A 26,643-nucleotide genomic window follows, 5' to 3' on the forward strand; every position below is an offset into this window, starting at 1 on the left:
CTTAGGAATTTTAACATACATTGGTTTTTTGGGTAACCTACCACAGGACCTGGTCTTCCAGTTAGACCCATTGGGCCAGGTGGGCCTCTCAGAGCAATCTAGGAAATAAAATATACCAACTTCAGAAATGCTGTCCTGGAAGAGCATATTAAAACATAACATTTGTTTGTACAAGGTACACTTAAGTAACACATGATCAACACAGGTATAATAGCTACATGCTAGAAAGAGTGACAGGTTACTGAAAAAACTGCAAGTTTCTGGTATGACAAAAGACCTAAATAAGCAACAGACATTTTAAAAACTGTTTCGATTTATATACAATCTTGTACCATATATTATTATGGTTTAATCAATAATAAAAGTTAAAATAGATTTGATCTAATTATTCCATTGATTCTAAAATTAATGACAACCTTGGTTTGAATCCTACAGAGGTCTTTTCTTAAGAAAACATATGATTTTTTCAGTTTTAAATTCAATTTTAAATTCACCTTTTCAATTTAAAATTCTATCATATCTGAAACTCTGGAATAAATCTAGTATCTGATAATTTTCTATGCTGAAGTTTACTTCACAATAACTTTTTCTCTCAAATACACAGATGCAATTCTCACTGAAAATATTTTTAGAGATGAGCAATTTGAGGAGCTTTAAATAAAATTTTTCCAATTATATTTTAGCAAAATCTATGATAATTAAAACCAGACAGCACAAAGCAAAACTAGTCAGTAAGTATCATGATACACGTCTCTTAACAAATCTTAGATTTAATGTTATATAGAAAGAAATATTTATTTTGCATAATCATATGCATAGTAAACTGAGTACATGCACTATTGTTACAATGAATATTAGAAATGTGAAATTAGCATATTCGAAAAACTGAAACATATAGAGTGCAAAAGATAAAATTTGAAAGATATTAAATTAGTATGGTGTGATTTTTTAATATTAGAGAGTTCAGAAGATGAATACTTAGATTTATCACAACAGATATCCAAAATGACACTGTAGTAGAAATAAATGCGAAATCATATTAGAAAAGTGCATGAGATGAAAACAGTAGGATCTCCAAAGTACCACTACTGACTCACCATGAGATTTTTGACAATACACTTCTTAATCCTTGAGATTAAATATCTGAAAAATTGGAATTTTAATGCTTGCTACCTATTTTTCAAGTAGATTAAGAGGACTAAAAAATGAGGAATTCAATGGCCTCATAAAATATTGAAGTTCAAATAATTACCATAAAATTGTTCAAAATAATATAATTTATAAGACAAATTATAGGAATCATAATAAATTATTTTAAATATCTTTAGATTTGTATTATGCCAAAGTCTAATAAACAAATATTAAAATTTTTCATTATCTTTATATATCATGTAACCAAATAATGACATCTTTTTAGATTAATAGTCTTATGAAGTACATAAACAAATACTGAGAGTAAATTACAGCCTTTGCTTATATTTTCAGATATTTCATATACATATAAATTCATGATGATGAATAAAAAGTTCTTACAGAAATGATTTATATTGGTTAGGAAGTGGGTAACCATATCCATACCAAACATAAATCCTTTATTTCCTTCTTCCTTAAAAAGAAAACCAATACTATGAATAAGTATTACAGTACTTCCAGTTTCTTCCTGGTCTATTCTTTTGATTTTCTTATGTATATTTTAACTGCAATAAAGCTAATTAAAAAAAAAATGAATGTAATCATATGTTTTATAAGTCCACAGACAGTGAGGGCTTTAAACTGACAAAAAATTATAAACTGAATATGTGTCAATACCGACCAAATTTTGTAAACAAATTGTAGAATATTAAGATTAGAGTTTAGAATACATATTTGTATATGAAAGTTCTTTTTCATATACAAGAAGGTCCATGAAACTATTTTCTGGATTATCTGGGATACCTTAAATAATCCAGAAGATTAAAGGAAAAAAAGTTTATTTCAAATTTTTTTTTGTTAATTGTGTCCATCAATCATTGATTTATGCCTTAGCAGGGTAAAACTGGATGTGAGAAAAGGGAGTCCTAGATATTAATCCATCAACACTCTTTGAAAAAGATAATAGAAATCTGGTGTGTTATGGAGGGAGACTGCCAGAATTATTTATGGCAATACTGCACAGAGACAGTGATTTAACTGTAATATTCAATTAATAAATATCACTACTGGAAAAGTAAATATAATTTTAGCATTTTTTCAACTAAATTTAATATGCTATTCAGAAGCAAGTATCCTTTTCATAATGATTGCATCCTCCATATGCACACACAAACCCACGTACTTGACATAGAATCAGCTTTTGGGAATACATGCTTATCTTTTCTTACCCGAGCCTGCTGAAGAATTGCCTGAGCCTGAGCTTCCTGAGCAGAGATGGTTGGTCCTTTGGAACTATCACCACCATAACGAAACTAAGAGATAACATAAAGAAGCTCAAAATTAGCCTTTGTCACGTATGTTAAATTAAATGCCTTGATCACTAGATAAAAAAACATGTAAAACAACGGGTTTTTACAAAATTCCAAAGTAACTTCGTAATGAGCTATGAGGCCTATATATATATATATTTTTTTTTTTTTTTTAATTCTTCTTCTACGTCTTATGGAAGTTCTCTACACCACATCTCCTCTGAAATAAACCATTACACCTTTTTTTATCTGCACAAATGCTATCCATATTATTCATTCAATTGTAAAATTTCCAATTACCCGAAGTTCAGTGATGGTTCTAGATCAATCTCTATCTTGCTGATCAAAACTTTTGGAATCTCCATAAACAGAAGAAATTTTCCTTAAGATATGTTTATTTTTTTTACCCATCCTTAAGTAATTATATAGAAAACCAATCCTCCTTAATATTCTTCCATAAAATTCTAAAGCTGTTTTAATTTTAACTCAAAATGCAGCATGAGTGAAATTTTCCCTCTAAGTGATTATTTTTTGAAACTTTGTTCTTTACATTTAAATTAATAAGTCAAATACATTTTTTTCCAGAGCACGAGAGCAACAAAAACTTTACAAAGAAATCTTATAATAAAGCAAATAATTTTTGAGGCTAAAAACTGACTATGGATATGTCTTCTTTAAAAAGATTAAACTATCATCTCTATGGTGGTAAATGGTATATTAATATTATGTTCAATAACATATGAAATGCATGTTAATAATACAACCCAGGATAAACAACATGATTGATGATTGAAAATAGCAAGAAATTTTTTTTTTTTTTTTGCCAAAAGTGTAATTAAATAATGAAACTTTATTTCTAAGGCAGACATTGATATTTACCAGAATTTTGTTTAGTAATATGTCCCTTATTTTTGAAGGCTGATTTTAAGTATCTCTACCTCACAGAATGAATTTTAGTTGATTACTTCATAACCTGGTTCAACAATATTTCTCAGAAACCAGATGACAAGATATTAAGTCCCTTTATAGCAATAAAAAAACATACCGGTAACATTAACATGGTACCAGGAGGACCAGGTAGACCATCAGCCCCTGGTAAGCCAGGACGTCCTGGGGGCCCCTAGGAAAATAAATGAAATAATCAAAATAAATATTAAACTAATAAAATTTATTAGAAGTAGAATAGCTTATAATAACATAGGTCTACATTATCTAATTTGCACTTGCTCTTCACTTTGGTTAATCTTTTAGTAAGCATACCTGGAAAGGGTTGTATTTCATTGCTCTCATTTTAGAAAATTTTAATAATACTTGGTTATTAATGTATAATCCAGTTATCAATAGTGCTCAGAGTATATTTGCAGCCTCAAACTACATAGATGGAGAGTTCATATATATTTGGGGAAATCATGTGAGAAAAGCAAATGATTCTACTTTGATTCTTATGGCTAGATAAAGACAAATTTTAAGTAAATTATAAAAGATTTATTTAAAATTAAATTAATGAGTTTGAGATATATTTGTTTTCTTTAATAGACACTTAAATGTGTCTATTTATATGTTACTTAAATAGACACTTTAAGTATCTATCTTCTAGATACACTAAGTATTGTTCTTCAAGATAAAAGCACTTTATCTATTAAGATAATCATTAATCTTTACATGTTAGGATTAACATGTCACTGCTAATCATAGATATCCACTAATTTATTTTGAACGCTTACTAATGAAATATACTTAGTGTGTGTACGTGTGCATACCTATACTTATATGTTAGCACATGTAGAAATGTATGGGTGTCTGAAAATATAAGATATGTGTGTGATTATAGAGAATATTAAATATATATGCCTCTGTGCATGAGCAGGTGACTCATAGATATGAGGTATATATCCACAAGCTGTCAATATAAGAAGACTGACACACACAGCCAAGTCATACTTTGTGGGGAAGGGGATAAATTCTAAAGTTAATCCATAACTAAGTCATCTACTTGGTATTAAAAAAAATATAGAGGCACTTTTTAAATGTTAATTTCTTGTAAAATGTTAACTCTGAAAAGAGTTAGCATTGATTCTAGACTGTTAAGATTATACTTCATTTAAAGTCTTATTTCAGTAGGTTCTTTACAGGATTTAAAGAACTTTCAAAGTTCAAATAATGGCTTCTATAAACTACTTTAAATCCTAACAAATCTAGCTTCATAGGTATAATACCTCATTAATAAAATATTCCCTAAATTTGTTAGATCATTTATATGTCTATATTTTTATTGCATATTTTAAAGAGATAAATTTATAACCAAGAATAGAGTTTTATGGTCAATAAATTATAGAATTCAAAAATATCTTATGAAAATATGGTGGAATTTAAAACTATGAAAATATTATCTAAGGTGACTGATTACAAATAAATGTCTGCATCAAACTGGATATATGATACTAAGTCAGCAGACCATGTAAGAAAAGATAACATTTTAATAATAAACTGCTTATGTCCTCTAACCTTGCTTGAATAGCTCTCACCCAGACCAGAATTTACGAATATTTTAAAATCACTCAAGTTTAAATTACAGTTTTTGCCTTCTTTAAACTAACTGTAAATATATAAAAAGTATGTCATTCATTTGCATCTCTTATCCACTATTTTAAAAGGCCAAAGGCAATTAAAAAAAAAAAAAAGCATAATTTTTTTTCCCCTTATGTAACCCAGGACCTGATCTTTGAAGTAGAATTCAGGTTTATTAACTCATTCTGTCAACGTTCAACTATATATCTATGGGAAAGCCTGAAAAATATGTCTGGGGTTCAAATCTGAAAAACTAAATCTAGTGTAACGAGTTTATGTCAACATGGAAATAGATTGAAAATAAAAGATTGCTTACTAATCAAACCATAGATAAATGCTCATTTTTTATCTTCACTTTTAAATGAGAGTTTAAAAAAGTGTTTAACCAAAGGTTAACAATAATGTTGTACAACACTGAATTCATAGATTTCCCACCTCTATTTCTCCTACCCACAAGAAGGATAACATGGAAAACTTGTAAAATATATTTTAATTCTTTCAATCTGTGTTACAAGCTTTGTAATGAGATGTCCTTTCACTTACCCTATCACCAGGGTCACCAGGAGGTCCAGTGGGGCCTTGTAGACCTGGAGGACCCATAAGACCCTATAGAGAAACAAACCAAGATCTAAATTAGATTCCTCATCTCATTATTATTCAGGCAATTTCATCCTACTAAAAGCAAAGAGCTCATTTATATTTCATAAATATACACTTGTCTCCCAAACAATTGCCCTATTTATCTTCGTAATGAAAAGACAACATATAGGAACCACTGTGTAGCTAGCTCAACTGTTCCTCTATGAAGCTGCTCTCAGGGTGGAGGCAAACATTGCAAGGAAAAACAGGAAAGGGGAGTATGCCAATGTAAAGTCCCTGAGGAAGAAGTCAGCTCCCAGTTCTTATTTAAAAAATGGTACTCTCATGAAATCGAACCTCAAAAATGTGATAATGAAGTTGAAAATGTAGAACTCATTTAGCTTGGACAAATTTTTATATTTTCTTTTATGGATAAAAGTATTTAAAGACATCAGTATCAAATATTATTTCAGATGTCAAGAATTTGATTAATTTCACAAAAGACAGAGATTTCTTACAAAGTATGACCAGTACTACCACCTGAGAATAAAGGCAAACTGGGTGCCATTAGTCTTATTGGAAAATGACAATGGAATCTGATAATTAGTCCACGCAGCAATACAGATAAGGCAACCAGTTTACCTAGAATTCTCAATTCCATTCAATGACATATAGCTTCATCTCGTTAATAAAAATAACAATGGTTTTATTTTCATTATTTTCAAGTAGAAAGATGAAAATGAGGTTAGAAGATGTAGAGATATATTTAAGCAACAAAAATATTTAAAACAAAATTTAATTCAAGTTCACTCAAAAGAATATCATTCGGATAGCCAAATCAGAAGGCTATTCAAGTCCTCTTCTTAACAAATGTTTGCCTCTGTAATTCAATATTCAAATTAGTCTAATGGACACAATTGAATAATATAATAGAAATCTTATCTACAATTATAAGAAGAAGAAAAAAAAGACAAAAATAATCTTACAACATTCACATACCGCAGGTCCTGCTGGCCCTGGTGGTCCTTCAACAAGCATGCCCTATAGTAAAAAAGACAGAAAGTCTTTACCAGGGAAATGTAACACCAACCACTTAATTAAATGACTATAAGGAAGCACTACAACGATACATTTTAAAAAGTGAATTCTTTATTCCTACCACATAAAATCAATGACAAATATTTTTTGCATGGGGATGAGAAGTTCAAAATGATATAAGACATAGTCCCTTCCCTCAGAGAATCTGTGAACTAACTGGAAAGGAAATAAATATTCAAATAAATAATATTACAAAGGAGAATATGCTATATGCTCCCAGGAAGGGTGTAAGACATTAAATGAAGTTTTCCCTAGCACCCAGAATAATGCCTGACATAAGGCAGGAATTAATAAATATTTGCTGTGTGAATGAATGAATGATAGTGGAGCATAAGCACTTTAACTCAATGACGGGGAGAAAAGTCCAGGAAAAAGAAATGAGGATAAATATGAGATAAGCTCTTAAACAAGCAAGAAAATAGAGTACTATTTCAAGAAAAGAACCCTGTTCCAAAAAGTTTATGATTCTACTGAAGCTTTGTACTGCAGAAAATTATGATGTCATTTGAAAAGCTGGTTATAATTTTTATAACAAGGACAGATTCATTCGAAAAAAAATATTTGTGAAGTCTTTGGTGGGCATCTTGGCATGATTTTCTAGTAATTGAATAAATGGCCAACAAGATCCTTAAAGCTATATTTTTTTAATCTTTATCTTTTTCCCCCTTTTTAAAAATTCTTATGTTCTCACAATTTCTGAAATGATTTTCATGGCCCTGAGGCAAACAGTTGAATATACTACCTTTGGTTCTAATACATCAGTTTTACCAGGTTTCTGATGAGGGGGAGCAATAGTAAAATTGTTTCCTGTAAAATTTGTTTCTTACCACTATCACTTTTGTAGTAATTAGAGCTTTTTTCCCATGAATGAAGAGCAAGTGAATTTAAAAAATATATTTTTATTATTGCATGATGCAATTTGGATAGAAACAAGTATCTATGTCAAATCATTTATTGTTAATAATGCAAAATCACAGAAATTAGAGGGAAAAAAGCATTCGGTTATTGGAAACCAGAAAAGCTGAAATCCTGTTATATTTCAATGACCAAACATTTGAAACCTCAAGAAAGTTTCTTAACCCTTTAGATCTCAGGTTCATTAACTGTAAAATGAGAGAATTAGACACGAAAAATATGAGTTACTTTCAAATGCTGAAATTTAGTATCTCTAAAATTTTTTGGCTTACTGATATTCTACTTTCTAGAAAGAGACTCACTAACTTACTTATTTGTGGCATATTATAAACACTTGCTTATCAAGATTTTCAGTGGTAATACATTGCTGTAGTTTGAGTATATTTGCCCCTCCAATATTTATGTTGAAATTAGATTCCCAAAGTGGCAGTGTTGGGAGATGGATCCTAGTAGGGGGTGTTTCGGTCATGGGAGTGGATGCTTCATGAATGGGTTAATGCCCTCCCAAGGGAGTGAGTTAGTTCCCTGGAGATTTAGTTGTTAAACATAGCCTGGCCCCTCCCCTCCGCCTCTCTTGCTTCTCTCTCACCATGTGATCACTATGCACACACCAGCTCCCTTCTGCTTTCCCCCATGAGTGGAAGCAGCCTGAAGCCCACACCAGATACAGTTGCTCCATTGTGAACTTCCCAGCCTACAAAATCACTAGCCAAATAAAATTCTTTTTTTTCCCCATAAGTGACTTAGTCTCAGGTATTCTTTTATAGCCACACAAAAACAAACTAATAGTACATGAACATACCTAATAATTTAAGGTGACAGTGGTCGATAATATAAACAATTGTACCAATCTTTACATTGCACATTCACACCAGTACTTACAGGTTCAACCACTGCTGGCTCTCCTTTCTGGCCTTTTTCTCCGTATGCAACATGTCCATTTATCTGTTGAGTGAAAAATTCAAAATAGCCTAAATGTCTTTAAAGGAAATAAGGCCATTTCAATTTTAGAAAAGAAATGTAGTCATCTAAATGCATTCAAAATATGATTTTTTAAAAAGTGGAAATCTACTAAAGGGTTAAATAATGCAAAAAATTAAAGGGAGCATATAATAAACATTAATACTGAGTCTTGAAATGAGATTGAACAATTGCTTCTTAAAAACATAGCAAGGTAAAGACATCTGTAGACTTCAGTTATAATTCCAAGGCATGAAGAAGTGTCATCAAATTAAATTTAAGAAAATAATCTAAAAATCATAACTTAGACTTCCTACTCAGAATAACAATGATTATATTCTAATGTTATCAATGACAAGAAATTTTTGATACAATTCCATTCAAGAATATACTTTTGAATGAAGACTCCAGTAGTATGGCTGGAGATACAACTGCTGAAGATTCCCAGAATCTATCAAGGTGTTTTAGTAGTGATAAGTAGTCATAATTTATATAAGAACTCAACCTGTAATTTAAACCTGAAAAGACATTAAGATGAACATGAAACTACCTCCAAAATAAGACATACAATGACACAGAATGTAGTGACAACTTACGCTTGTTTCTGTGATATCAATTTCTGCTGGTACACCTGGACCAAATTCTTCATTAGGGGGACTTGTTGGTTTATCTTCATATTCTTTATATTCATAAAAATCATATTCGCCTAAATCTCCATCTACCAGAAGATCAGAGTCCCTGCCGTCTATCCCTTTGTTTTCATATAGTGTATCCTCGGAATTTTTCCTCTGGGAATCATAATCCTCTCCAGTTAGATATTCTTCAGTGAATACTTCTTCAACTGGATTTGGCTATTAATTTAAGTCGCAAGGAATTGGAGAACATGAAGTTTACTATTAGTAAAGCAATGTAAGCGTATGCAATTATAGTTTGATGGTATATGATGGAAAGTGATTTTATTACTACTCAAGCAGTTCTGAAGGCGTGGAAAGGCAGCCTTCCAGTATTATCGAAAGAAATATACTTGTACATTGATATGTACAAAGAAATATTGCTTTCAAAGCATTTTTTCCAATAAACTGCAAATATTCACATGAATTTCTCATGTGTATTTGCTTGTTCCATTGAAAAAATTTCGTTAGTCAATTTGGTTTTTATTTTATAGTTTAAGATTTGAACGATAAATTATGCATTTAGTTAAAGCTTTGTTAATTTTCAAATTTCATACAACATCATTGTAAAATACAATTGCTGTAAAGATAAGCCATGTAAGGTTGGCTGTCAATCCCCAAAATAAAATAATAATGCCAATATCAACTAGTATTTATCATTGCAATGATTACACAGAGTATCTTGTTTGTAGGGAAGCATTATTTCACCAAAGAGTTCCTTAAAACAAATTACATATAAATTATAGTCCTCAGATTTTAAGACAATGAAATATAAAATACCACTACACAATCTCATAAAGAGTAGAGAGTAAATATTAAGGTAAAAATTATATCAATGATACTTCTTCAGAGGTATAGAAAATAAACCTAGTATAATTTTTTCTCTCATAAGTAATTCCTTATTAATATATAAATCTGAATTATACTTAATATGTAAATATTTAGCTTATTATGATTCTTATGGTTTCAAATAATTTATCTTGCTTCTTTTTGAATTTTATTTTTAAGTAACAGGCTTTCTATGAAATGGTACATCTAGATAATAGAGTAATATTGAATAAATAAATAATTTTACACAAAATCATTTAAATAAAAATATGTGGATAAATGCTTAATTTTAGAAATTATTAACTAAAATAAAATGTCCAATAACCATAATCTTTTCGGACTCTTTGAAAAGAAGTATATACTTTCTAAAGAGGATACAAATTATCCAGGGTCAGCATACTACTGTGTTCATAGATCTGAACTAAAAAGTTAGATGAATTTGGGTAGGTAAATAAACATCTTAAATCATAATACCCATTTCTGAAAAATTGTTAATTTGAACTAGATGAAACTTAAAATCCATTCTCATCTTAAATTTTTATTATTCTAAGTTATTTACTGCATGTAAAGCAATACCGATTTTGTTTGTCTCATTAGGACACACTTTATACAAATATTCTAATAAGTAAATGACATATTCTTTATACTCCTTTTCTGATAAAATCGCAAAGAAATATACACCAGGTATTTAACAAAGTTAAGCTGAATTGTATACTGATTTTTTCATGACCAGAATGCATGTGCAATATGAAATTCAGGAGGATTATTTGATTTTTATCTATATGTACTTGAACATTTTCATAGAAAATAATGAAAACGGTAAAATATATTATTTTATCTATAAGTAACATCACATTCCTCACAGATTTGAAAACATAAGTAGCTATTAAAATCTACTAAAGACCACATTTTTTCAGAATGCTTGCTGTCATAAAAATGCATGATTATTGGTCAGATAGAATGAAATTCTAATTGTATCATTTGATGATACAATTTTCCCTTTAGAGGATTCTTCTCACAGAAGGATCATGTTGTATGTACCCTTTGCCACAGCATGTTGAAAAGCCTGCTAACTCCCAGGAGCAACCAAGAAAATGACAGCAGCCAGTTCACTATGATCAACATAACAATTGCGTGAAGCAGAGTCATGCAAAACCTGAATTAACCTTTATTTCAAATGAACTGTTTTTAGTAATAGTGAACCAATCAATGCTACTGTTTCTTTTACTACAGTAAAAGAAAAAAAAAATCAAACATTGTGGAGATTATAGATTCTTCCAGAGTGAGGAATATCAAAATATATTACACATTTTAAAAAGTTAAATTGTGATTTAATACCGTCTATGTGTATTACCTCATTTGATCCTGATACACTCCTAGGAGCTTCTGTCTGGTAACTTTCCATTGTTCCATAGTTGTACTCTTGAAAATCATCAACAATATTTGCCTAATGATAAATTCAGAAGAAAAACAATTAGTAAACATGTAAGGTAATTCCAAATGTATGGAAATCATGACTTAATTGGGTCATAGTATTAGCCAAATGAGTATTTATCTAGTTGGGTTAAGACTATGACTCATCATCAGAGATCTTCCAGCTTATCTAGGATAGATCTTGATTGCTTTTTCTTTGCTACCTTTACCCCTAGTTTGGCTTTAGCTGCTGCTTGATAACTTTGCTTCTTCCTGGATGCAATTTTTTCAGATTTGGGGGGTGTAAACTTTTTGGGCTTTTCCTTTGAGTTAGTGGCCACTGTCCTCATCTTCTTTTTGAAACTGGATTTCTTTTTCTGTAAAATGTAGTGGAAGATAGGATAGAAAACATAAATAAAGTGAAAAGGAAAATAAAGAGCACGGACGAAAGGAAGGATAAGCAAAAGCAAAATGGGTGTCATTCCTTCAGGACAGCTACTGTCAAATAAAAATCACAGTTATTGGTTCATAGAAATAAGATGAATGAAAGATTTATGATAAGTCTGAGGAACAGTCAACATAAGGAACCAAAGGATGAGGAACAGCAAGACACCACGTACAAAGGTGCTATTTTGTTTTTACCTCTGTTTGTGCTATTGTCTCCTCAGATACAGTGGGTCTTTCTGTTACACTTTCAGCCTCTTTATAGTCTGCTTCCCCATACTCATAGTCATATTCGATTATATCCTCAGGTGCATACTACATTGCAAAGGAAAAAATATCAGGCAATTTTGTTAGTTGCAAGTAATACTGTTAACAAAGTGGGAATCATCTTAACTTTTACTTAGTGTAAATGTTAAGAGACAAGGAAATACTGTTATTTAAAAGTTATTTTGATTACATAGAAGTATTATACTGTCTTATACAGAGTATAATAACATATAAGTGACAAAGCACATTTTCTAAGAGCACAATTGTTGTTAGGAATGTGAGAAAAACTAAAAGTTTTGAATAATAATTCAAACTTTTAATTACTGAATGTTAATGCAAATATAGCAATTACGTACTTGGATATAGCTACTAAATATTCATGTTAAATTTGATTTGTAAAAATTGCTATGCAAGGTTCCTCTATAAAAATTCTACAGCAATTTCAATGGGTACTTTTTTATTATTAAACTATATCTGTAAAAATAAAAATATGAAGAGTAGTCTTCCCAGGGGTGAGGGGTCTGGTATATCTACTGTGAGATGGGAAAGGAGAGAAGAGGGAAAGAGAATATAAGGAACATGAAATAAATCTATATTCTATCTGGAATGCTGTATTCAATGGAAAAGTAAAATCTAAAATTTATCCAGAAATCTCTCATTTCAAAATGAGCACAAAATACTTGTGAAGTATTAAAAGATTCAAAATTAGATATGCTTATAATTAATACATTATTTCAGTCTTTGAAATTACTGCTTTTTTCTCTATTGTAAAAAAAGCATACCACTCAGATATCTTAAACTACTTAAACTCAATTCACAATGGAAAATAGTATTTGATACTAGATTCTTCTGTATTAAGAAGAATCTAATTGGGAAAAGTAGTTACATTTCTTAATAGAAGGGCAGGAAAGACAATCATATATATTGGACGATGAGGAAAATAATGAATTCACCTCCAAAGTAAATATATGAATGAAGATTTCAATTTTCAGTCATGAATATTGGTATTATGAAACATATATTAATCTTTGTTTTTAATCAAAATAGCTGTAAATACACTAAGGTCATATATAGCACAAAAAGTTCAGCAGTACGCTCAACAAGCTAAAACCCTAAAAATACACATATAAATGCTAAAAGCAACCTAAATGTAATTCCCTAAGTATTGCATTTGATAAAATTCCAATTATGTCCCAACTGGACTTGTCTTGGCATTTCAGAGTAACTATTGACAACATATCTTTTAGAAAATTGTGATCATTTCTTTTAGAAAATTGTGATCACAATGCCATTTAATAAGCTCTATTAGATAAAGCAATGCGAATTCTGCAAATTTCATAAAGACATGTATGAGACATGTCCAAAACTGGTCCTGTAGCAATATTGTACATCTGGCCCTTAAAGAAAAACCCACTAGAGTGAAGTTTTCTAATGATTCAGGTGAAGGTCATGTTGAAATATAAGCATAGACATGTCTTTAGTGTTCTTTATGATTGTCAAACTCCAATTTAATACAACTAATAAACAGATTCATAATTGTATTCCTCTAGTAATAGCTTCATTATCAATGAATATACATTGGAAGCAGTTCAGCAAAGCTTTATGTTTATTAGAATTTATACTGAATTTGGTAAAATAGAAAAATGCATGTATGCAGTACTTCATTTTTGCTTGTTCATAACTTTGTAGGCAAGACAAAATGCCAACTACTTCTAGAAAATTTAATGTAAGCATTATTAATATCATTCAGTAAATAAAACATTTAAATACCAAATTTAACCACCTATTAAGTTGACATTAATAGAGATTGAATATTATCTAATAAGTAATTTTTCTGCAGTTATAGTCCCATGTCGGAATAAGAAACACAGGATTTTTATACCTACTAGCTGCCAGCTTAAAGAAAAACATAGGAAAAAAAAAGATTTGCCAGTCTATTTTATGTGTTAGAGGTTTAAAATTAAGCAGACTTTCAGAATCATGGACTACCTTTAACGAATTGTAAAAATGAGAAACAATAAATAAAGGCATAAAAGACCAATTTTATAAATGGACAATTTAAATGCATTTATAAGTGAAGCCTGGTATTTGGGGATATATAAACCTGCACCTAAGTAGCCAATTAACTTTATATCATGTTTTTCTCTTGTAGGAGGAAACCTCTTCTGACATCCATAAGTCTCTCCTTTACTTGAACTCTTTCCAAGTGAAGACTAACCAAACTGGTTGTGGAATAATAAGAGAAATAACATGCTCACCTCCTCAGGTATTACAGCACATTTTTCTCTTAGAACTTATTTAGGAGTCAATGAAATGAATTGCTGCTTCTGTTCTCCTTATTTTTCATCACACAGCATTCCCCTTTTGTTGGAATGGAGTATATCTAGGGCACTGCTAGTCTACATGAAACGTCACTACCCATTTTTAAAGCTGATTCTCCCTTCACACTATGGAATTTTGAGAATGTCTTGAAGATAGAGAAAAAAGAACTAGCTGTAATCAGATGAATATATGCAAAAAGACATGCAGTGATGGAATGATTTCAGCCTAATCTGTGAGTAGTCTAGCAAACATTCGAGTATGTGAGGAGAAAGGATCTTCTGGAAATGTCATAAAGTCCGTTCTTAATTTGCTAGAAAGATAGTGGTGTCAGTAAAAACCTAGGCATCTATGAGAACTAGAATATATGATGCATGTTAAGTGAAAAGACGATTAAGGAAATTAATTTGGGAAATTGTTTTTTAAATTCCTTTATAAAAGATTGTCTTTCTTTTGCTTCATTTTCTTTTTTTCTTCTTTATAAAAAAGAATATCAATTGTCTTCTATATGTAAGGCATTACAGAATGTGTGATATATTAAGAATCATATAAATTTAACATCTAATTTCTTATAAGACAGGAAGATAATTAATGTGATGAGAAAATTCAAAAATCATCATAATTTTAATATTAGTTACTCTTCTATTTAAATGGCATTGTGTAGGTTCAAATAGAATTCAAATTGTATTAAAATCTATCTACATTATACATCTCTCACTTGGTGATGCAAAGTTGTGCCAAGCACATAACCAATTGAATCTTAAGAATGGATTAGAATGTGTTATTTAGAGGAGACTAAATAGACAAAATTACAAGTTAGAAAAAGCACACTTGGGTTAATTATTTAAAGAAATTGACATATTTATTAATCTAAATTAGAATAATAAATATACAATGTCATAAATTTATTAATGGAAAGTTAAGCAATATAAAGTGCAACATGTGTTTTTTGATGCTCTGTATTGTCTTTTATGCTCTTTATTCTGCAGCAAGTAGCACTACATTACTATTTTGTACAGGCGAAACATCTGGTGATCAATTATTAAGCTGCATATTTGTAATATAAGACATATTAATGAATACAGTTCAAAATTAATATAGAGATTGCTTACCAATTTGATTAACTTTTTTAAGTACTAGAAAAGAATGTTTATCTTATTATTGAAATATTGATGTAATTTAGAGTCAGAGAAAAAGTGAGATCTGATTCTTCCAAAAAAGTAAAAACTGAAAAAAAATCTTTTCATTGTGACACAGTCAAAATAGAAACTATTAACAAATGTTATCTATTGCTGCATTAACCACCCAGATTTTCATGCAGTTTCTATTACAGCAAAGTTTTGGGGGTTTTTTTCCTCATCAAATGCTTCTAGTAAAAGCAAGTTTGACATATCATCAGCGTGTTAAATATGAGGGTACTTCAAAAAGTGTAAAGATTCATAACATCTTTTAATTCTATTTTTCGATGAGCTTTTTGAAGTACTCTCTTACCATATGCATACCAACAACTAAAATAGAGAAAGGCAACTTCACTTTTAAATGAACTTAAGATGGATAAAAATTATCTGGATATAAAATAAACCACCTTACTTGACAAAATAGAATTAAAACACAGAAACAAAACACCTCAAAGTGATATGTTAAAATTGTATATCTTCTTTCTTCCAAAATTCAGAGCCATATCTGTTGCTAAAACGAATAAGCGTTATCTTTTCAAAAATGGAGCAAAATAAATCTCATCAACCTTAAGTGCTATAAGTTATAATAATATTAAGTCATCATATAACCTTTCAGATACAAAAACACTAAACCTAATGTGTATTTTACCTATCATCTTGAAATTCACAGGAAACACACAGTATATAGTAAACCATGAGGGAATAAAAAGAATGAAGCACTTGAGAACTGTGAAACAGGCAAACAAAATATCCAAGTAATTTCTCTTTGCTCTCTCATATTTGCCTTCCTGATGGCTTCTTAAGATTGTACCCTGTTTTAAAGAAAACACTAATATTAAGTCATGGAAAAGATCAGTGCAACAAAATTCACTATCATACCCTAAAAATTCAAATAGTGTCAAAAAATATACTTCGAGCATTTAAATTAAAAAATCCAACCTGCATTCCTTTCAGAAATAAAAATGAATTAAAATATAAGATCTTAACCTATTCTAAGTAGTAAAACTCAAATGGCAGCAGATAATAGCATATTTAGAAGGGAGGAAAAATACTATTTGAGCTAATTTGAAAATAGTCTTGATGCTTTCAAATTTCTACCCCGTTTCTAAAATTTAACATTATTAGTCTTGAGAAAAAAACATAAAAACATAGTTTTGCTCCAGACTGAAACCTAAATCCCTTCCAGTTCACCTGCTTTGCTTTTTCATTTCCATATGAGAAATAGAAAAAAATGCCTCTAATTATTCAACACAGCCTGAGAACTTTAAGATAGTTCTAATGTCACTTTCTCATCTGCATGAACTGCCAAAGGTCTGGGAAAATGGCAACTACAGCAGAAGATACGTTGCCCTTATCTTGAGGCTGTGTTAATTATTTAAACGCCAAGGGCAGAAACATAGCAGTTAGAAATTATCTTTTTCTCATCCTCCCAAAATGAAATATGCTCATATACACAGGATATTTCTAATAAATTTAAGTAACAATGCTTAAACAAGAGAAAAAAAAATAACAAATATCTTCAAGTCACCTTTTGCTAGAAATATTAAAACACTATTAAATACAAAGTATAGTTTAATTAAAATTGAATAACTAAGTCTAAGTCCAAAAACTGCAAGGCTATATCCATATCACTGAATTGAGAGGACCTGCCTTGAACTTGGGCTTCTCACCTCATCTATCTGAGGTTCCTGAGCCTGAGCAGCCTTGGGTGCTGAAGAATCACAGTCTGGACTATAATGCTCACAGTAGTCATACGCTGCTTTGGGATCACCTATGATCAACAACTGCTGGATGTCCCCCTGCAAGAAAACAAACATGGTTGTAGTCAACACATGCCGACACACATGTATCTAAAGCAAGATTTATCCAAAACAATGTGCAGTATATTTTAAAGTATCTGAAGAAAAATCACTTATTTAAATTTCAATGTTAAGAATCTTCTAGCATTGAGAGAGAAACACATCTATTTTACAAATCAGTTGTAAATATTAAGATGTTTTTCTACATTATTTTCTGGTTCAGGAAATCTGCATTACATTCATCTATTTGTTAAAATTGAATTTTACTGCATGGTAAAGGACAAATAAAAATGTATGTAAAAGGCTGATAAAGAAAGTAATACATTTTAAAAACTGTTAATATATAAAGACAATAATGTAGTTCCAATACTAAACTACTAGACAGCTCTATTAATTTAAACTGAATTGTTATTGTTAAGCAAATTTATATTATATTTTTAAGTAAAAATATGCGTCCAACTATTATGTTCTGTTAGAAGAATCAGTACCAAAATAAATTCCTACCTATATAGATAAATGAGAAATGAAGACACCAGAAAAATCCAAATTATAAACTTAAAAAAAAAAAAAAAAAAAACATGGGCTTTAGTAAATTTTTATTAAGGAAAAAAAGGAGTAACTGAGCATACATTAAACGTTACTTATTTAGAGCTATGACTCTAATAAAATGACAAAGATTAGAAATATTTAATAATAAGATTATTAAAGCATTTTAATTTCAGGAGCTTTTGGAAAATCCAAATAAGAGAAAAATCCAAATATTCTGCTCTTGAAGCAATCTACTTCCACGTGGATCTACTTGGTAACTTTGAATACATAAGTCTGATTCATAGAACTCCTGATTCCATTCTGAATAATTTCAAAGTCATTGAAGCTTTTTTCATACCTTAGCAATATAAGTCACTTAGGATCTGTTGAAAATATGGACATTAAATTGCAAAAATCACTAAAATTTAGTGTTAGCAAAGAATTCATAGCACACTTATACTACCACATTCATTTATTCACCAACAAATGTTTACCGAGAAAGTATTATGCACAAACTACTGAACATAGTACTGTGATATAGAAACATAAATGTAATATACTCTCTGATCTTTGGGGAGTGCAACCTACTGGTTAAAAATATTTGAAACTGTAATAAAAGGTAGAATAAAATTCATAACTTGAAAAACATATTAGCAAAATGGCATGAAAAGTGCCAAGAAAGGATATAAATTATTTAATTCTAGCAGACGATTCTTTATTAAATACTGTGTACCACCTGTGGTGTGGTGCTTATTTTTGTTTTCATTGTTTTCTCTTCTGTCTTAAAAAGTGTCACATTCTCACCCTTAGAATTAGCATTTATTCTCATGGATCAAAAATCTCTATTTCCATCCCTACACTTCTCTATTAAAAAAATAACAGCTTCATTGAGACATAATTCCTATATAAAATACACTTTGTTAAAGTTTACAATTCAGTGAGTTTAGTATATTCACAGAGTTATGCAAACATCATCACTTTCTAATTTCAGAAAATTTTTATCATCTCCAAAAGATACCCTGCAACCAGTGGCCGTCACTTGCAATTCTTCCCTTTCTCCAGCCCCCAGAAATCACTGGATATTTCATAAAAATGCAACCATACAACATTTAGCCTTTTGTGATTGGCTTTTTTAATTACCATAATATTTTCAGGTTCATCCATGCTGTATCATGTATCAGTACTTCATTTCTCTTTTCAAATAACATTCCATTGTATAGACATGCCACATTTTGTTTACCTATTCATGGGTTGCTGGAGATTTGAGTTCTTTCCACTCATTAGTTATTTTGCTATTGTTTCTGGGTCCTATGACTTTTTTGTTACATTTTTCCTTACTGCCTTCTTTTGTGTTAAATAGTTATTTAATAGTGTAAAATTTTAATTCTTTTATTTATTTGCTGTGTTTTTAAAGGTTTGTTTTTGTGGTCACCCTCGAACTTATCATCTTAATTTACAAGAATTTTTTTCAAATTAATACCAACTTCATTTCAGTCTTATCAAAAAATTTGTTCCCATGTAGCTCTATTCCCTCCTCCCTACTTTATGCTGTTATTGTTATACAGATTACATCTTGATATATTGTAAGTCCATTAACACAGTTTTATAATTATTGTTTTATTCAATTGTGTTTTAGATCAGACAAAAAAAGCACTATAAACACAAAAAAATTCTGTCTTTTATATTTACCTATTAAGATATATTGACCAGTTTTCTTTACTTATTTGTGTATATTTGAATTATTGTCCAGTGATCTTTCATTTTAATCTAAGGGACTTCTTAAATTTCTTGAAAGACAGCCTTATTAGTGATAATTTGTGTTGCTGTTTATCTGGGAATGTCTTCATTTTTTTGTTGTTTGTGAAGGATAGTTTTGCTGGCTATAGAAATTTGAGGTTGAAATCTTTTTTTTTTTCTCCATAACTTTGAATATGTCACTGATTAATACCTCATGAGAAATCAGCTATTAATCTTAATGAGAATACCTTGCACATGATAAGTCATTCACTCTTGCAGCTTTGAAGATTTTCTCTGTCTTTGTCTTATGACTGCTTGATTATGATGTGTCTAGGTGTTAATTTCTAGGAGTTTATCTCATTGAGTTCATTGAGATTCTTGGATGTATAGATTAACTTGTTCCATCAGCTTTGGGGAGTTTTCAGATATTATTTCTTTGAACATACTTTCTGCTCTTTACTCTTTCTGGGATTCCTATTACGCCTACATTGGTATGTCTGACGGAGTCCCACAGTTCTCTGAGGCTCTGTCAACTTTCTTTCCATGTTTTTAAAAATTTCCCTCACACTAATTTTGAATTATTTATCTTTAGTTTCACTGATTCTTTCTTCTATCAGCCCAAATTTTCTGATGAGCTCATGTAGTCAATTTTTCATTTCAGTTATTATACTTTTCAACTTCAGACCTTCTATTTGGTTCTCTTTTTTATATAATTTCTATCACTATTACTATTATCTGATTGATAAGACATAATTCTGATAGTTCCTTTAGTTTTTTTTAGTTCTTTAGTCATGGTTTTCTTTAATTTTTAATATATTCAAAATTGATGATTTGATATCTTTGTTGGGCTAAGTCCATTGCCTTTGGATCTTCAAAGACAGTCCCTCATAGCCTTTTTTCTTTTTCCTTTGTATAGATTATAATTTCCTGTTTCTTGCCTATCTCATGATGCTGAAGGTTTTTCTGTTGAAAGCTGAACATTTTAAATGATGACTCTTGAAATGAGATTCTACGCTCCCCTCTCCCAGGCTTAGAGTTGTTTCTGTTTATTGTTGCTGTTGCTGTTGCTCATTTGTTCAGTGACTTCCCTGAGGTAATTCTGAAATTTGTATACTTTGTTGCATGTGGCCACTGAGGTCTCTGCTTGGTTAAGTTAGTGATTGACAAGAGCTTGGACAGAGATTTCCTTAAACACCTTGAACCAAAAGTATCTCAAGAGGCTTTGTGTATACACTGGAGCACTCCTTTAACACTCCAACAGTTTACAACTCTCAGTTCATGCTTGCAGAGCCTCAAGCAATATGTAAAATTTTGGGACCTCCTCAGGTCTTTCCTGCACATGCACACAAGTCTTCTAGATCACCAGAAGAATACTGGAGCTTTTCTCATTTCCAACCTTTTTATTTTTAATGTTTTCCCCTGCCTCTTTTTTGCTGTATATCCTGACATTCAAGTTAACATTGCCAACTAGCCACTAAAGATGTTTATCTAGAATCTCATTATCACCAGACAAATGAGCAAAATTTAAAACTCAAAACATACATCCACCAATAAAAATTTCGCTGACATAAAATACTACAAGTTTTAGTCATCCTTGTGATAAATTTTGTTGAATTCAGAAATTTCTCCACTGATCTCTCAGAGTGTTACATTTACTCAAGTTATTTACTCATTTCATTAAATTATTAATTAATTCATTTATCCACTAAAAAAGTGCTTTAAAAAAATGTACAGGTCACCCAGATAGAAAATATGTACTTTAATTTCCATTAAAACATGAAATACAGCAAGAGCAAAAATATCCATCCAGAAAACTACATTGTTTATAAAGGTCATACAATTATCAGTATTTCCAACCAGAGAATATTTATTTTCACATGTCATGAGGCAATATAGGTAAATAATCAATCAAATTAGCTTATTTTAGAGATTTTTTTTTCAAAATTTTTTGTAAATATATAGGAGTCTCCAATATTATCTAATGCCTACTGATTTAAATCAGGCTTATAGCAAATGAATACAAGTTATTAAAATATATTGATGGCATTTCTTAAACACCAACAAATCAGATCAGATTGAACAAATGAATAATCATAGTAATAAATGAGTAAAAAATAAATGGATAATTACACATAAACAGAAATCTGAATACACAATTTTTCATTCTGCTATTAAAAAATAATGTTTTAAAAATAATAATAATGAGTATTGAGCACACTCAATACATCATTGAGTTATGGCATGATGGAGAGTTTCAGTTACAGACCCTGATTCTTAAATGTCCTCCCAACTTTGCCATTAGCTACCTGAAATTGTGCATCACTTAAACTAATTTACCATTTGTGAAATGAGTTCATTGAGAGATCTAAGGTCCTCTGCAGGCTAAAAATTACAGAATTTCGAGGTGAATTGCATAGGAAGTATAATAAACCAATTTTCTGTGCTGCAACAGAAAAAAAGTTGCCTACCATGTATTTTTAAAGTAGTATATTTTTGAGAGAAATACTAGTTTCTTCACTACATACTATTCTATTTAAGGTATTTTACTTCATTAAATGGAATCCTACCAACTTTTCCACTATAAATTCTTATTTCAGGTGTTTAATAGTCAGTCATAAAATATACTAATGGAAAGACACTGGAAAATTCAGTAAAAAACCTACAGTACTGTTTTCCCCAGAAGGCATTTCACAGTGTTTTGTATTAATCATATGACATGTTGTGAGTCAGTCTGTAGATAAACAAAAACATCGTGACAGGTTGAAAGAACTATAAATATCTAGATTGAATAGCATCATAAAAATGTCCACAGCTGGAAAAGGATGAAGTTACCAAGTAAAATTGGCAGCCGGAGCTCACAAGGCATAGATAGAAAAGGCATCTTCTTCGTATAATGATATTCAAAGCCAAGATTAGGATAGAGTTGATGCAATTACATTGTGATCTGCAGCTGTGTCAACTGGGTCTATACTATAGTATTTTCCTACAGATAATATGGGTCTACAGGAGTAAAGCAAAGCAAATATAAGAAAATCAAATTGAAACTGTCTATACAGATGTAGCTTATCTGAATGTCACATGCATTGTAAAAGAATCCCACCATGTTTTTTAACAATACCAACTTTATAGGTAATAGTGTATCTTTCTTTCACATTCTTTTCAGAAAAGAATGCACTTGAGAACAATTTTTTCATTTGGTTTGTTTTTTACTTTCTTTTTATATAGACATATACAGACGTTCCTCAGCTTATGGGGTTATGTCCTGATAAACCCATCATAAATTGAAAATATCATATGTCAAAAATGCATTTAATACACCTAACCTACCAAACATCACAGCTTAGCCTAGCCTTTCTTAAACGTGCTCAGAACACTTAGATTAGCCTACGGTTGGGCAAATTCACCTGGCAACACAGTACTCTGTAAAGTATCTGTTGTTCACCCTTGTGATCACATGGCTAACTGGAAACTGCAGTTTGCTGCCTCCACCCAGAATCTCAAGAGATTCAACATATTGCTTACCCAGGAAAAGATCAAAATTCATAATTCAAAGTACAGGGATCATCTGTATATAGTCCCTGTAAGGCCTAGCTATTTCTATTTTCTGTTCTACGTAAGTAATTACATAATGCTCTATGAAATACACAAGTAAAAACAAATTTAGCTTTGTGTGTTATATGCAAAAAAAATCACACTTATTAAAAAAGTACATAAAATTGGTCTACTGTCTTAAGATGACATATTAATGTGTCAGTGATAAGGATCTGAATTTTCAGATTCAACTCCTCATCCTATGTGAAGCCAACTAGTACTTGGTTGAGACCAGTTCCCAGCCCAAACATCCACTGAATTGCACAGCATAGCAGCTGACTCTAGAAAATAAGCTGAGGAAAACCAAGCCTTGATAAACTGTTGTATTCAATTCCATCTGGTCAAATAATGTGACTTCTGGATGAATTATGTGCTTGGTACATAATAGGATCAAGAAAGGTAGAGGAAATTCAGATATAACCAAAACAACTAATGTAGATGTTGGATCAATATTCAACTGTAACTAAAAACTGATGGTCTCTCTTGAATGTCAATCTAGTAACTAGTGACTGTACAATTCTATAAGGATTTAAAGTTTTAAATCTTGGAAGATCCGAACTTTTAATAATAAACTTGGACATTTCTTTCTTTCAGCAATTTACTTTTGGTACGGTTGCAAAAGAAGACTACAAAAAACTATTAACTATGTATTTCACTAAATTTCAGAGACTTCTAGAATTGGATATTTCATGCCTTCTAGTGCTAGAGTAAATCACACAGCTTCAACTTTGGTTTATAAAATTATCTAGCTTTCAAATTTCCTGCAGCACACATTTTTCTCCATTAACTTGCAACATGTAGGTATCAATAGAAATGAACACTTTTACGAAATACTTCTTGGAACAATTTTGGTAACTATATTATAAACAAATAGCAATTAGCTAGATGAGTGAGACAAAGAGGAAAATAGCAGTTAACAGAAAATGCATCTTAAACAAAACTTTTGAGGCATGAAACTGTATGACACATACAGAGAAGTATATATCATGATGAGTAGTGAGGGTAGAGAGTGAAAAGAGATAAGGTTAAAAAAAAAAAGCAAAAGATAATTAAGAAACCAATCTAAGGGAAGCCTTGTGTGTTAACTGAATCCTGAAAGTTATGGAGTGTCATTCAAGGACTTCGAACAATGGAATAAATGGATCAATGTTGCATTTTAACAAAACCACTTTGACAACATAGGGAAGGAGATTTGGAAGCAGTCAGTTTGGAAATGAGATTCAGCCATTAGGAGTTTATTGCAGTAAAGTGTCGAGAATTGAAACCAGGTCAGCAGTAGCAGGAATGGCATAAATGAGACAGAGAGTAGAGATATTAGGGAAAAAATGTCTGAGAGATTTGGAGACTAACTGTATGCTGCTGATGAAGTTGGATAGGAACATCAAGGAGAGATGAAGGATAGTGTGTTAGAGAGGAGTGTAGGGCCATTTCACAGGTTCTAGAGTAAGCAACAGTAGAATGGCAAAGCCATTTACTCAGATAAGAAATAAAATAAAAGGAAAAGATTTGGGGATCAAAGTCTCAATGTAAGAAATAGAATGATAGTTAATGGCCATTTCTGGAATCAGTTCACTTTTTCATTAAAGAAAAAATATCTTTATTTACTTTTGATTTCTGCTCCTCCTCTACCTACAGACTGTCAGATTGTATCACAGAAGCCAAACCAAGTTACAAGAATCAGTAAGGATCAGCAGAAAATTTCCCTTTAATCTGAGAGCCCACACTTCTTTCTATAGCAATCTTACACCCACTTTTTTTCATTAATAATCAAGGACAAGATGAACTTGCCCAGACTGAGTGCTATGGGCTGAATTGTGTCCCAGCAAATTCATGCTGAAGTCCTAGCCTTAGTACCTCAGATTGTGACTGCATTTGGATATAAGGCCTTTAAAGAGGTAATTAAGGTATATTCTGGTTTCTCTCCAGATCTTATCAATCTTTTGCTTTTTCTAAAAGAGGTAACTAGGGTTGAATGAAGTCATTAGGATGGGCTCTAATCTAATCTGACAGGTCTTCTATAAGAAGAAGACATTAGGACACAGACACACAAGCACAGGGAAGACCGTGTGAAGATACAGAGAGAAGACAGCCATTTACAAGTTAAAGTTAGAGGCCTTAGAAGAAAACAACTCTGTCAGCACTTTGATCTTGGACTTCTAGCCTCCAGAACTGTGAGAAAATATATTTCTGCTATTTAAGCCATCAAGTCTGTGGTACTGTAATTTATTATAGCAGCCTTAGAAAAATAATACAGACTGAATTAATACTAGTTTGTTTTTATTTATACCTCTCAAGTTTTGTCTTCATAACAGAATGAAGGGCACTACAAAAAAAATGGATTTTTGTTTATTTATAACAGATGTAATGACAGACTATGCCTGGGGTGTGGTATTAAGTTGATGCTGTAGAAATATTGGCTGATTTAACTTGGCAAACAGAGAATTGAGGGTAATCAGAATTACATCTGAGAATAAATATGCCTCAGTCCATTGTAAGTAATAGAAAGTAAGAATGATAAGAAATTTGACTCCAAGTATAAATCAAGAATTTGAAGGGAATAAGTTTTAAGTACACTTACAAAGGTTTAAAAAATTTTATCAAATTAAATATGCTAAAGTTGATACCAAGTTTAAACATATATTCACGTGACTATTTTTTAAATATGTTTTCATTGTACTAGTAAAAAGTTAAAACAATTCTTGGTTGCATCATTAATTCCACAATAATTAAGTTATATTCTAATTCTACTTTAATGTAAACAATGAAAAAGAAATAAATGGTAGAAAAATGTTCTTATATGTGAATTATGTATACATATAAATATACATTTCAGAAAGTTAATTTTTGTATTCTGCATTTCATTTTATCAGCTCATATTAATGTAAATTAAGACTAAAACAGCATGCTTAATTCCTTCTTGATTTAAGAGAACTCTTACATAAAAATTTAAATTAAAGTACTGAAAAAATACTAAGAATGATGCTCAGATTACAGCAGGAATCTTCATTTCAAAGTTCCTTTAAGTAGTCAACATTTAAAATATGTCACCAATTTTTCTGGAATAGTTTGGTAAGAACTGCTATTAATTCCTCTTTAAAAGTTTGGTAGAATTCAGCCATGAAGCCATCCAGTCCTGGGCTTTTCTTAGTTGGCAGATTTCTGATTACTGCTTCAATCTTGTTGCTTGTTATTGGTCTATTCAGGTTTTTTTATATCTTCTTAGGTCAATCTTGGTAGTTTGTATGTCTCCAGAAATTTATCCATTTCTTCCAGGTTTTCAAATTTGTTGGCATATAGTCGTTCATAG

The 26,643-nt window shown here is 30.8% G+C and overlaps 1 protein-coding gene across 3 annotated transcripts in view; it reads right to left on the reverse strand.

The window, feature by feature from the left end:
• Positions 1 to 26,643, reverse strand: part of COL11A1 (collagen type XI alpha 1 chain) — a 213,685-nt gene that overhangs the window by 129,460 nt on the left and 57,582 nt on the right. Inside the window, exons 5-14 of one of the 3 annotated variants that reach the window (XM_063104115.1) lie at positions 17,352 to 17,480; positions 11,698 to 11,850; positions 11,415 to 11,507; positions 9,158 to 9,412; positions 8,484 to 8,546; positions 6,588 to 6,629; positions 5,553 to 5,615; positions 3,487 to 3,561; positions 2,361 to 2,444; positions 42 to 98 (exon numbers count right to left, since the gene is read on the reverse strand). In XM_063104115.1, coding sequence (XP_062960185.1) covers positions 42 to 98; positions 2,361 to 2,444; positions 3,487 to 3,561; positions 5,553 to 5,615; positions 6,588 to 6,629; positions 8,484 to 8,546; positions 9,158 to 9,412; positions 11,415 to 11,507; positions 11,698 to 11,850; positions 17,352 to 17,480 — 1,014 coding nt within the window. Of the gene's footprint in view, positions 1 to 41; positions 99 to 2,360; positions 2,445 to 3,486; positions 3,562 to 5,552; positions 5,616 to 6,587; positions 6,630 to 8,483; positions 8,547 to 9,157; positions 9,413 to 11,414; positions 11,508 to 11,697; positions 11,851 to 12,115; positions 12,233 to 17,351; positions 17,481 to 26,643 lie in introns of all 3 variants that reach the window. The other 2 variants (XM_063104116.1, XM_063104117.1) reach the window with 2 other exon arrangements.

The sequence above is a fragment of the Cynocephalus volans genome, chromosome 8 (assembly GCF_027409185.1).
Source record: "Cynocephalus volans isolate mCynVol1 chromosome 8, mCynVol1.pri, whole genome shotgun sequence".
NCBI lineage: Eukaryota > Metazoa > Chordata > Mammalia > Dermoptera > Cynocephalidae > Cynocephalus > Cynocephalus volans.